Source organism: Pseudochaenichthys georgianus, chromosome 2, assembly GCF_902827115.2.
Source record: "Pseudochaenichthys georgianus chromosome 2, fPseGeo1.2, whole genome shotgun sequence".
Classification (NCBI taxonomy): domain Eukaryota; kingdom Metazoa; phylum Chordata; class Actinopteri; order Perciformes; family Channichthyidae; genus Pseudochaenichthys; species Pseudochaenichthys georgianus.
Window position 1 is genome coordinate 1,581,418 of NC_047504.1, and position 13,156 is coordinate 1,594,573.

At 44.5% G+C, this 13,156-nt stretch overlaps 1 protein-coding gene across 2 annotated transcripts in view; it reads right to left on the reverse strand.

The window, feature by feature from the left end:
• Positions 1–3,207: 3,207 nt before the first annotated feature.
• Positions 3,208–13,156, reverse strand: part of LOC117457505 (zinc finger E-box-binding homeobox 2-like) — a 79,768-nt gene continuing 69,819 nt past the window's right edge. The window contains exons 7-10 of one of the 2 annotated variants that reach the window (XM_034097668.2): positions 11,066–11,174; positions 8,884–10,877; positions 6,742–6,844; positions 3,208–5,327 (exon numbers count right to left, since the gene is read on the reverse strand). In XM_034097668.2, coding sequence (XP_033953559.1) covers positions 4,759–5,327; positions 6,742–6,844; positions 8,884–10,877; positions 11,066–11,174 — 2,775 coding nt within the window. In that variant the 3' untranslated portion in view covers positions 3,208–4,758. Of the gene's footprint in view, positions 5,328–6,663; positions 6,845–8,883; positions 10,878–11,065; positions 11,175–13,156 lie in introns of both variants that reach the window. The other variant, XM_034097653.2, reaches the window with a different exon arrangement.

Consider the following 13,156-nt stretch of genomic DNA (forward strand, 5'->3'; position numbering starts at 1 on the left):
CTCAGCTGAACGTCCACAACACAGGGGGTAACGTATTTAAATTGATTATCAAGTATCTTAAAATAATGTAAAAACGACAACTTGTGCTGTTCGCGGGGCCTTTTGTCGACTAACTCGTACAAACATGACTCTGTCCTGCCACAAGTGCTGAACAATTGCGCAGGGTACCTCTAACGCTTCTAATTAAACGTAAGAAGACAATGTCATTCAATTGGCTGGAACTGAAAGTTGTGTTTTTGACAAACTACAAAGTGATTTGTAATGGACTCCAATGACCACAAGGACCCTGGACAGCTCCAGGATCAGAACTGTGGACCGAGGTTATTATACTGGAACTGAAGTTTCTCTGAGCCACCTGCACTCTGGTGGTAACGGGAATGCATTGTTCACTTGAGAGCGTGTTCCTCTCTTCCTCAGAGGTAAGACTGCTCACTGATTTCTTTCATTCGCTGATCTGTTCTCCAGTGGCGCTCCGACTCAATGCAACATGGAAAAAAACACACTTGCAACCAAACCTCAGACCTAATTTCCTTCACTGGCCTCTGACGTGTGCTGTCATGCTCTATCGCTCTTATTTTGTGCATTAAAGCGTGATCTATTTTTCCCTTACGTCTTCACTTAGCTTCTGATGTTCCATGCTCTGCCTCCTCTTTCCATATTGTAACCCTCGTGTTAATTAAAGCGGTGTGTGTATGAAGTTGACAACCGAGAGCCACTGCGCCGCTACTACACACAGTGACTTTTTCTCCATGCAGGTGAGGAAGAAATCCAACAGACAGAGGAGTGTTTTCAATGCTACCAAGTCGATGTGAGTGCTCAGTGTGTCTGTGGAGGCAGTGAGTAGCCTGAGGCAGAATATACACTTAGCGTTGGACTCCACGAGCCCCAGCAGTGAATCATTAGAGCTCAGCTGTCCAAAACACACCACCAATCTGGCCCAAGCATATGGCCGCATGACACTCGTATGACTTACTACTACACGCTTGTGTTGTTGTTTCTCCTCCTTTTGAAATATCGTATGAGCAGGAGACTCCATTTACAAGAAATCCCTGCACTGCATGTGAGAACAGGGAAAAGGCAGGTGGACTTTTTTTAACATTTGGACATTGCAAAGAGGTTCAATTAATGCTTTATAAATGTTGTTTTTTTAAACAAATAAATTGCATTTGCTCAATGAAGACATGAGTCACCGACTGCAGTGCAGACATGACATCCTATCACCGTGGAGAACAATGTTTACTTTTGAAACGTGCCTTTAAAGTGACTGAACATGGGATTAAGTGATGCAGATTATTCACTGTAGTTTAGGCGGTAAAATAAATAAAAACTCAAATCAGTTTCTGGCTCCTGCTTTCTGATGCAATGTTTATGCAGAAACAATTAATTTCCGCCTGTGTCCATTTTAAAATTAAACAAGGAGTGATTCTTCAGTCAAAACGCATTTATGGGAAAATTAAATATTATTTAGTACACAAGAAATCGATCCCGGGCCCTGTCATGCAGCCTGATTGCATTAGGAGCTGTCCTCCTTCTGAGCCGGGCTAATCGTCTCAGACAGTATCGATCTGTAAATTGGATCACCATCAGAATCAGCCAATATTCAACGAGTGACAACTGGAACTCAAACTGACAACGAAGACGGATGGCGGAGAGTTGTTTTCTGAATGGCCCTGGAAGTAAATAAGATTTCAACTGAGCTACATTTCGTCACTATTACACAAATAACGTTTTTTTGGAAATGTAGTTTTCCTCTCCTCATGCATCAACTCCTTCCGCTTCTACCTGCTCGATGGTTACAAGAATATTTCATCACATCGACCTTTGACCTTCCCTGCTTGTTGGTGAATTCCAGATTGTATGGAAGCCCAACAGTGGTAACATGTAAAAGAAAAGACAGGTTTGAATTCCTCTCGTTATGGTGGAGATAATCTCGAGAGGATTGCTCGTCTTGACGCGTGTGCTCATTTTCCCCGCATGTGTAATTGTCCCGGCGCTTCACAGCACATTATCAAATTCATCAGCTAATCATTTAAGACCGGCTCTTTTATCTGCGAGATGGTCTGCGAATGATCCGATGGCACGCCGATCGATATGAAAATCGCAAATATGCAAAGCGCGTTCTGATGTTTGCCATCGCTCAACCTTTAGCGCTTTCATCTCGGCCTTTTGATGTTGCTTCCAATCTGCATAACGCAGCGCGCGGGGCTAATGGAGGCGAGCGGCTCCTGGGTGGAGAGGAGTCCTCCGGCTGCCGGACTCCACCTGTCAGCCGCAGGACGTTCAGAATGAGACTTGGAAAAGGAGAAGTTTGGTTCATGGCTGATTAGTGATTAGATCCTGTGTTTTCACTGAGGAAGCCTCACAAACGTTGAAACTGCTTGTGAGCGCAGCGAGCATTTAATTGTATTCTTTATTGATTTGTACATCTGAATTTTTATACGTCTTTAAAATGGCAGAATATTGTGAAAAATCCAATCCATGTCTCGGTTTGTTTGATTTAGCAGAAACAATTAATAAAACAAACCTACTATTTGGCATTTTTGCTTAATAAAATACTTTTATTCTTCTTCTTTTAATAACTTTTAGCACTAATTCTCAATATAGCACCTCAAAGAAACTAAAAGTGTTTGAAATATTTGTATCGTGGAATTAAAACAGCATAATGAGACTATTCTATATTGTCATGTCATTTGTCATATATTATAATATGTTAAGACTTTTATGTTTCTTATTGCAAATCAATACCATAACATTTATATAAGCATACATCTTATAAAGATTCATTTTGAAAACAGGCTTTTTAGAAAAATTAACAATTACAGTAAAACATGTTGTTGGTTAGGGACTATTTTCTGTGGAGGACTAACACACATTTGGTGCTGAAGTCAGTATGTGGGATTTTGATTGTTGACATTAATACATACATAGAATGTTTCGAGCCTTATTCGTTCAGTAGTTGTTATTCATCGTGGTGTGAGTGAGTGGAGACTAACACAGGTGGAAACGTGAGGAATATGTTTACCTCAATGAGGCATAATAAGCAGCGGGTCCGGGGCAATTCACGCTGATCAGTTTGAAAATGTGAATTGAAACTGTATGTAGTTAACATAATAATGAGGCTGCACAAAGTGGATATGAGGAGGCAGAGATGTGAAGTGATGGAGCCGCCGCTGACGGTTCTCTGTGAATAAACATGAAGCTCTGAGGTTTGGTACTCTGTAATTTGGCTACTTTTATTCGAGCAGGGTCATTTTCAAGAGAAATTACAAATTAAGAATTCAATAATACTTTTACAAAGACATTTCAGGAAAGATTCTTCTTCAGTCATGATATCATACATAGTATTTAACAGTCCCTCTTCATTTTTTTTAGCTTAAAAAAAGAAACAAAGATGAAGAAAGTGGAATTTTTCAGTCGAAAATACAGTGTTTTCACAATTGTATAAAAGTTCCCAAATTTGGAATTTTCCAGTAACTGGAAAATAAAAAGGAAATAAAATAAAATAAGATTAAACTTCGCATTTCACAATGTTTCAAAACACAATAAATGCTCTCTTTACGTAAAATTTGCCCCTATGATCGACACCATGTTCCTTTTTACTAAAATATATCTATATATTGAAGAACTATAGTACTGTACACAACAGTATGAAATAAATAAAATTAGGAAATATAAAATGGGCCACATAAATAATGTTTTTTTTTTCAACCTACAAATAAAATGAATGCAATTTGTTGTTTAAAAAAAAAATGGTTTGGTGTAATACTGACAAAGTTAAAGAAAAAAAACATTGCACAACATAATGTAAACTAAGGAACTGCTGCCTATAAGTCTTAATACTGACACGGATGCTTCAAAGAACAACGGTGAACCATTTCATAATACTGAAGCTGGTGAAGAAAATGAACCTTCCTTTTACACAATACGAGGGTGGCACTTGCAGAAAACACACAGGTTAAAAGGTTTGCATATAAGGCTTCTTTTTTCTTATCAAAAACACCTTACAAAGGCTTCGTCCTTCATTTTTTCCCCCCATACCATCTGTCCGTAAACTGTATTTTCCCTTAAAACGAAGGTCTCTTTAAAACGTCATCCTCTTTTAAAAAAATCCTCTAAGCTCCTTCATACAGTCCGTTTTGTTTCAATTCCTTCATTTGATTGGAGAGGCCTAAAATAGTGTGGCTGGAGACGTTTGTGGCCGGGAAACATGGCAAACTAAAGACAACACCGTAGGTAGGTAGGTAGGTAGGTAGGTGATAACAAAGGTAATATCGAAGGACTGTAGTGCAGACACTACTGCTCTTTTTCCAACACTGTATAAATATATACATAGGCAATACTTTTTATTATTTTTGTTCATGATTATAGAAGCGGAGTGCAATTTGTACAAGTCACTAGTTGTGCTATAAATACTATGGAACACAGGGGTTTATTTGAGGAGGTTAGCACCACACATATTTTTAGGCCTTAGTACTGTACATTTTTTGAAATGTATTCATTTATTCATTGTTCGGTTTGCATAATGCAGCTTATTTCACAAACCCATGCCTCCCTTCCCTCAACGCCTCCTTCAGATTGACTTTTGAGTCCATGTCTAGTTCGGCAGACATCTTTCCCCCCCGAGGAGTCTGTCAAAGAAAGCTTCCCGGAAGCTTCAGGCACGTGCACGTACGGCTTAAAACACGGCGTTTTTAAACCGAGCAGGTAAGAATACTGAACTTAAAACTCTTTAAGATGGGAAGCTTTTTGAGACTCCGATTACATGCCGTCCTCCATCGTGTCCTCGTGATCCGATTTGGTTTCCGTTTTGCCGTCCAGCGAGCTATCATCCATCGAGTGCTCTCCGTTCTCCTCCTCGTCCCTCAACGTGTCCGGGTCCGTGTCCATGCTCTTGCTCTCCTCCTCCTCCTCCTCAAACTCGTCCCTACGTCCGATCTTCGCATACGTTCCTTCCACTTCCTTCCGTCCCTCTCTGATCCCTCCGTTCACCGCGTCGTGCCTCAGTATGGCCTCGCGCTCCGCCATCTCCGGGTAACCCTGAGGAGTCATGCCCTGGAGGTACGCCCGGCTCATGAGCAGCTCCGTGGGCTCCATGTGGCCCTTCTCCCGGGCCTCCCTCTCCGCCGCCTCCCGCTCCTCCGCCTCCCGCTTGCAGTAGGAGTAGCGGTGGTTCATGTGCTGCGAGTAGGAGCCCGAGTGGGAGAACCTCTTCCCGCACTTGTCGCACTGGTACGGCTTCTCCCCCGAGTGCAGGCGGGAGTGCTCGATGAGATGGTGTTTGTGTTTGAAGGCTTTCTTGCAGATCTGACACTGGTGCGGCCTCTTTCCTGTGGAGCCACAAAACAGAGCGGGAACGTGAGTGGGCCTGCTTCGCTCGTCCAACAGAATCACACACACAAGTCAGAGGAAAAGCAAAAGAGGATGGCATGGAGTTAAACATGAGGTCACGGAGCGATACATGAACGACTATTTGTTTATTCATATTGATGAGAAAGCGCGCTCGCATTCACGGGCCTACATTATGGAGATGCCCCTCCTGCGGTTAAAGCATGGAGACATTCGACCACAACTACTTATGTTAGGGCCCTGCGACAAACGAGTAAACAAATCTGAGCTGGGGGAGGGGCATGGGGGGGGGTTACCCTGCTTATCTCCTAACACAATTCCAGTTCATGGTGACGCCTTGCCCCGCTTTAGGTTTGGGAACTCGTCTGGCTACAAGGTGACGGGACGTTGTGCATGCCAAGGCAGACATGGAGGAACCCAAGCTAGCCACAGGGCAAGGTGACATCGTTTTATGACATGAACTGAATAAATGTCCGCCGGCTTCTAATGTGGCCGCTGCTACACTTTTCACTTTTCATCCTCCCGGGTTCTACCTGTAAGCCACTCCAAATAGCCTTCCTAATGGTGTATCCCTGTTCTCATTGACTGCCCCCCCCCCTGATACTCCACCAGGCTTTCAGAGTGCACATCTGGCCATTCGTACTGCACTTCTGAGCCTCCTAATATTGTTAAAAACAACATGAAAGCGCGGCGTTGCGAGCGAGATAACGCTCCCGTTTTTTTTTTTTAAAGACTTCGGCGCCCTCCCTCCCTTTTATGTCCGAGCTGATAACACGAAGGCTGCACGAAGCACCGACTAAAGATAGCGGATGAAATAAATGATGCAACCTAGTGAAAGAGGATCTCTGTATAATAACTATAATGAAAGACTTGCTATCAGCGCTCTGAAGCTTCTGAGCACTCCACTGATGTGATCTATCGGCCAATAATGGGCCCGATCAGTTCTTTATATATCTAGGTGATTTGATGTGGGTCTTTTAAGATATCAAAATGGTGAATACAGCGGGATATGATTGGAAAATAAAGAGGACAATGTCTTGAGAAGATAGCTCCCTCGCCTGCATTAATTATTATACATTTTCTTTAAGTTACGAACACACAAAGCTTCAAACATTCATTTGCATTCCTGTCGACGAAGAAGCACGTTAGGTGTTGGTTTACATATACAACTGAAGGGTCAACAGAGGAAGGAAAGAAGGAGGAAGAGGGGGGTAACACAAATAAATATTGTCATAGTGAGAGGGTTTGGAAAACACAAACAGTTGAAACATAAAAAAAGAAATGGGGTTTAAAATAAGGGTCTAGAACAGTATATACCTGTGTGTTCATATTTGTGTCTTAGAAGGGAACTGCTCTTCTGGAATGTTTTGTCGCACAAGTCACACGCGTACATACCACTTTCGGTCTTCTTAATCTTCTTCCGCGACAGACAGGAGTCGGGGTCTGTCATGTCGTCCAGCCCTGACATGTAATCTTGAGTACCGTCAAGCAGGTCCCCCTTAAAGAGGAGAGGAGACAGAAGAGACAAAGGACATACAATTAATGCTGTGCCTAATAAAGGCTCGCAGTCTATGTAGGAAGTCAGATGGTTACTGTGGTAAGCATACTGTTATTATGACTTTTATTTTTGCTATTTTATTTTTGGGCAGTGGCTTTAACATTCCCTTGAGTTCAGTTTTAAGGTTTATTTTACCTTAAAATATATTTGTTGTATATTTATTCCTTTTTTTTAAGGTCTGGAAATACTTAAAACGCAGAAAGTTCATATGTAAAAAAGTACAAGCAATGACATTTCTTTACTTTAGTTTGATGTAGAAGCATCTACTAATAGTAAATGTATGTATAAGTACACATGTAGTTATGTTAGGGTTGTGGCTCTAACAGTCTTGAGATTTGTTTTACATATATTTTTCCGTTTTCTAATTTCTAACGCAATTTGAAACTAAACTGAACCCTAATATATCCGTGTTCATCTCCTAATTGCTCGACATGTATGTGTGAACACCAAAAACATACTTCAAAAAGATAAAGTGCTTTATGCATAATAATGCACTTATTGTTGTCTTTATCTAAATGAAAGCGTCTTAATGTCACAGAAAGTGGCGCTTCGTCACTGGATAAAGCGGCAAAGTGATCCAAACAACCACACTATGTTTCATGTTCTCATGCATCTTTAATTAGCAGCGCATAGCAGCGTTGATTTCTTATAAAACTTCCAGCGGGCCGAGTAATATCCGCCATCTATAACTGACACGCTCCCCATTATGAAACAGCCCGTAATGGTGTATTCAGTGTGGTCTCGTTGTGCGCCGCGGTGTTAATTCTGCAGATTCCTTTAAAATTCTCTTTTATGATGAAGATTAGTCTTAAATGTGAATTGATGGCGAACAATATTCCAACATTAGAGGAGGCTTTCTTGAAATTGCACTCTCACATAACGATGGGAATCAGAAGGCGCACCTTAATGGCCAGGATGAAGCCGTCCTCGGTGATAATGTGAGGACAGCACCGTGTTTTAAGAAGGGACCACTATCACTCTGCAATCAATTTGAACTAAACGCCTGTAGCTGTATTTTTAAAATCTAATTTAATAACTTAGAATAGGAAACATTATTAATACTTTTTTTTTTCTTTCATCAAAATGGTTCCCTCTATGTTAAACAGCCCTCAGCATTCAGTGGTAATGAACATGGAGACGGTGCATTATTAATCCACATGTAGCAGCTCCTTTTGGCTGAGGCTCTCTTTAAAATGCAGCAAAGTTGCGACGGGAAATTTGAGAGAAGTGCACGGCTCCGGGGCTCACCTTTGTCATTTTTACAAAGGCCTTTCACCCATATTTAATAACTAAATATCTGAGTTCAGGCCGCGCTGCGAGACGACTGGAGCATTAATGTATTCCACTCAGCTGAGAGCCGTAATAATTAGAGATCTTTCCTGTTTTTAATTTCAACCTGATGCTGTTAGATACTTTGTGCAAATGGGATTTTTTGTTACGCATAACTAGGAGCTTTTTGAGGATATTTATTAAAACACATATTAATGTTAAAAAAATTATGACAAAAATGTACATTTACAAATTCCGGAAGTTTCGTTACACGTTAAATAAATATATCCTATATTTCTACATATAGGACAACTAATATTTGTTTAATTATTCAGTAGATATCAGAAAGTAAATCAAATAGCAAAAGCTGGAACCGGCTGTGTATTTTCCCCTGTATTATATGACTGAGAATATGTATTAACGTTAGTACAAAAAAGCCATTTAAGCTGTTTTTCACTGATTTGCCTCCATATTTCTCCTCTGCTTTGTAAACACCTACACTTTTTAAATGCCCCACTTCCTCCATGACACCACTAACTGCATTTCACTTATTTTTCCCCACCTCGAGGTCGTGTCGCAGCTGTTCAATCTACCTCAGGTGAGCGTTTCTCTCTCTTTTTAATTAGCGCAGAAAATGAACTCGGATCATTTTCGGGAACCTGAGTGAGCCTCGGGGGGCTTCTCCACAAAACCACAGGGGGCTTATTTACCTGGAAACCTGGTTTCCGCTGGTACTTTCTCCTCTGCTGCATCTCCGCAAAGGTAGCTGCCCCTGCTGCATAAGTGTAGGCCATGTGTGGTAGGAAGCCCATTTGATCCATGCTCGGGTAGTGCCTCAGACCCGGCATGCTGGCCTGCATGGGGGGCATGAACGTGGCAGGTGGGAAAGCGCTCTGAGGTGGAAGTGACGTGTACAGCTGCTTGCCAGCGAACGGGTTCATGCCGAAGATGGGGCTAGTGCTTTTCTCAAGGCTCCCGTTGTTCATAGAGCCTGAGAATTCCTTCTTCAGATAGGCCAAGTTCAAAGGCTCTTCGAAGTGCTGTCGTGGAGAGGGCATGCTGCTATGCTCCATGTTGATGCTGTTGACTTTCGCTCTGCTCCTGACCGCCAGTGCGTGCTTGTGCTCCTTCATGAGTCTGGGCACGGACAGGTCCAGCGGCTCGGCCTGCAGGTCCTCCGAAGTCAAGCTGTTGGGAGTGTAAGAGCTGCTGTGGGAGTGTTTGGAAGATGTGGAGGACAGGTTGAGCGGGGAGGGGGTGTTGCTGCGGGAGAGTTCCAACTTCTCGGGTTTGGCGGCGAACTGGTGGTGTTTCAAATGTCTCAGCGTGTTGTTGTCACAGTTGTTCACGTTGTGGTGGAGCTCGGCGATGGAGGGGGAGGTGATGCGGTCTTTCATTAGAGACACAGGTGACCTAGCTGCCATAGAGTCTTTTGGTGGAGTGTTGTGGTTATAGGATCCGACCATATCCATGTTGTGCCTGTGCTCCAGTGGGGGGGTTCTGGTGGTGCCGTACTGGTACATCTTCCGCTGCTCGAACCACTCCTTGACGAATTCCTGAGGAAGGCCGACCGCCATGGAGATCTTGTGCAGCTCCTCGGCGTTTGGCTCCATGTTCATGGCGAAGTAAGCCTTCAGCACAGACATGTGGTCCCTGTAGGGGTTCAGCTGCACAGCCAGTCCCTTCTCCGGCATCATGGAGGAGGACAAGTGGCTGTTATTCTCCATGTACATCACTGGCTTTTTAGCCATCAGATTCTCGCTGGGCTGCAGCACGGCACTGATCTCCTCGTTCATCTTGCACATGTAGCGTTCGTGCTGATGCAGAGGGATTGGCCCTTGGAAGGACTCTTTGCAGTATTGGCAAGAGAAGGGTGTAAATATGATGTTCTCCTGCACCTTCTCCTCCACACCGACATCGAACATGTGGTTGGATTTCTCCCGCTTGATGTCGCTGATCTGTCTCTTTGAGTCATTGGTCAAGCTCTGGAGGCAGGCTTTGGCTTCGTTCACCTTCTCTAACGTGTAGTCGATGATGCTTTTGGTGGCGCCGTTGTGGTTGACGAGTGGAAGACCGGCCTGAGCCCCCGAGGACGTCAGGGCCAGCTTGTGCTCCTCCACCTGGGACCCCAGCTCCTTCATGTAGGCCTTGAGCCTGGAGAGCTCCTCGGGCTTGCAGTCCATCTTCTGCCGGCACACAGTGTTGTCCACGATCTGGAGCACCTTCTGCACCTCGCTCAGGTTGTTACCCAGACTCCCCGGGTAGCACAGCAGCTGCGACTCAAGCGCGGCCATCCCCAGGTGCTGCAGGGGGCTCTGTGCGGTGGAGTTGTGGTGGACCCCCAGTGGGCTGTTCCCTCCCATGCCTCCGTTCATGAAGGGCACGGGGCCGCCGAATCCGTGCGACGCCATCATCATCTTGTAGTCGTTGAAGTCCAGCGGCTCCGTCTTGATGCTCAGGTGGTTGTTGTGGTCGGAGAGGCCCAGCGGCTTCCCGTGCTCCAGCTTCTGCCGCAGCTGGGTGATGGCGGTGTTGGTGGGTGAGGAGGAGGAGGAGGTGGGGGAGGAGCCGCTCTTCATGTTGCCGCGCATCCTTCCGTTGACGGCGATCAGGCCGATGCACTTCTTGCTGCTGATGTGGGAACTGTAGGAGCCGGAGTGGGAGAAGCGCTTCTTGCAGTTGGGGCACTCGTACGGTTTTTCACCTGAAACACAAAAGATAATATTGTTAGAAAGCTGATATAAAACGTATGTGAAATTAGAAGCGTTTTTTGTTTGTTATAGGCACTGATGTTGGGTTAAGCTCGACATCCCATTTTATGATTTGAATAAGAATCCGTTGAAAGCACATTAATACAGAATAAACCACGAGGAATGTGATGGTGTTGCTCACCGCTGTGGATGCGGAGGTGCTCCTTCAGGTGGTGCTTGTATTTGAAGGCCTTCCCGCACTCGGTGCATTTGAACTTGCGGTTCCCGGCCGCTTGGTTGAGCAGTTGGTGCTGTGAGAGAAGGGAGACAGAGAGATTTAAAAAATGCACAAACATCGCAGGGGATGAGAGTTCAGTAAATAATCACAATCGGTCGGCATGACAACAAGCAATAAGCCAAACGGAGCCTGTTGCCAGTGGGAGCGTCTTGGCTTTCTACTCCCACCTCCGACTACAGGCAGCGGCGGCGATAACAGAGAGAATCACATACCTTTTAATTTCCTGGCTACTCAGCCAAAGGAGGCAGGCCTTTAGAAACTGGCAGGCCAGAAAATAGAATAAATGAAAAGAATCTTTTTAGAGCGTTTCCCCTTCATTAGAAGAGCCGATCTGATCTGCTTTTCATTCATTTGGGCCTAATCAGTCTGAGAGACGTCGCTGCATACCTGTGTCCACACTTTGTTCTCCTTCACAACACTGTCTCATTGAGCTTGTTTTTAAAGACCTTGAATGTCTCTTTAATAATCTTAGGATACAGAACAGAGCGCATAGGCCGGCCTTGATTCTCTGTTCAAAGGTAAACATCAGTTGCAATCTATCAAATGTGCAATTCAAACAAGAGTCTGATGTCTGAAAAGAAGAATCTAAATATAATAGCGAGCGACAACAGGAACGCTGGGTGCAAACCTGGCTCGTCACCCGCCAAACAATTAATTCCAAGAGGACGCTAAACGGTTAGTAAATAAATAAATAAATAAAAGACACATATTCTCTGAAGTCGCTGGGGGGAGAAACACAGCGACTCCCTCCTCCCAGTTCAGCCTTGACAAATGCACGGGGTGTGTGCTGACTCTCCCCACATTCCTGGGGAGACAGATGGTGGCGCGCAGGACACTGGGAGGACTGGGAGGAATTGTTCAAACAGCCCCAACCTTCAAAGATCAAGCAGGGAGAGTCGGGGGCCCCGCCAAGCGCCGGAGAGGGACCCCACCGCTCGTATGTTGCTGAGTTGCATAAACAAACAGCAACAGCTGCTTCGATGCCTCCCGCCCCCACCTCCACCTCCACCACCACCATCCTCTCACTTCCCCCCCTGAGGACCCCTGCCCGCTAAAGTTTAGTCCCGCCACCACTCCTAATAAGATACAATCGCTCTGTAAGGCTTAATTGTGAATGGCACCGACAAAATGCTCTGAACGCCACCATTGCTGGTTGTTGTGGGCGGGACCCCGGCTGGATGTTTGCATATGTATAACCTCTAATTAGTCATATTTCAGCTAATTGGTTAAGAGGAGGAGGCGGAGTATTAAGGCTTGTAAACATACGAGGGAGAACAGCGGAGCACATGTACCTATCAGTACATTATTCTGTATGTTAATCTGATCGCTCCTCCTGAGTCAGCCCCTAATTGCCAAATGTTCATTTTCACATGAAACCAAGAGGAGGTGAAATATTTAGGTTTGTGGGAAAAGTGGTGCTTATCTATAATTACCAAAAAAGAAAAGAATAAAATCCAAAGGAATAAGACATCACCTCAATCCCTTCTCGAGGATTACCACCTAAAGAACTCGGCTAATTTACAAATCAAGATAAGCGTCTTTGTGGCTGTTGAATAGCAGTGTTGGCCGTGGCCCTCTCTCTGGAGGGGAGCAGCAGCAGCATTGTAATACGAGGATTGAGAGAGCGGGCTGGCCCATCTGCTCACGTTTACACCCAGCTGGTAGATCAGGTGAAAGTGCTGGCTGCTGACATCTGATCAGATCAGCCCCAGTCTGAGCCTGTCATCCTCGCTTCACAGAGCACAACACCGCGACCTGCGAGGGGACACCGCGTCACCGTACAGGAAGTCATCTGAGAGAGGCTCAGTGGCTCATTACCAGGCCTTTAGAGTGGGGGCAGTTCATGAGAGGGAGATAAAGACGTGATTTTTTTATTTATTCTTACTTTTTTTAAACCTATTTTGCTATTAGGGCTCTGAATATAAGCATTACTATGGCTTTTTAAAGGTGAAATTTAGGGGTGGAATGTAACTTTTACTTTTACTTTACTAACGT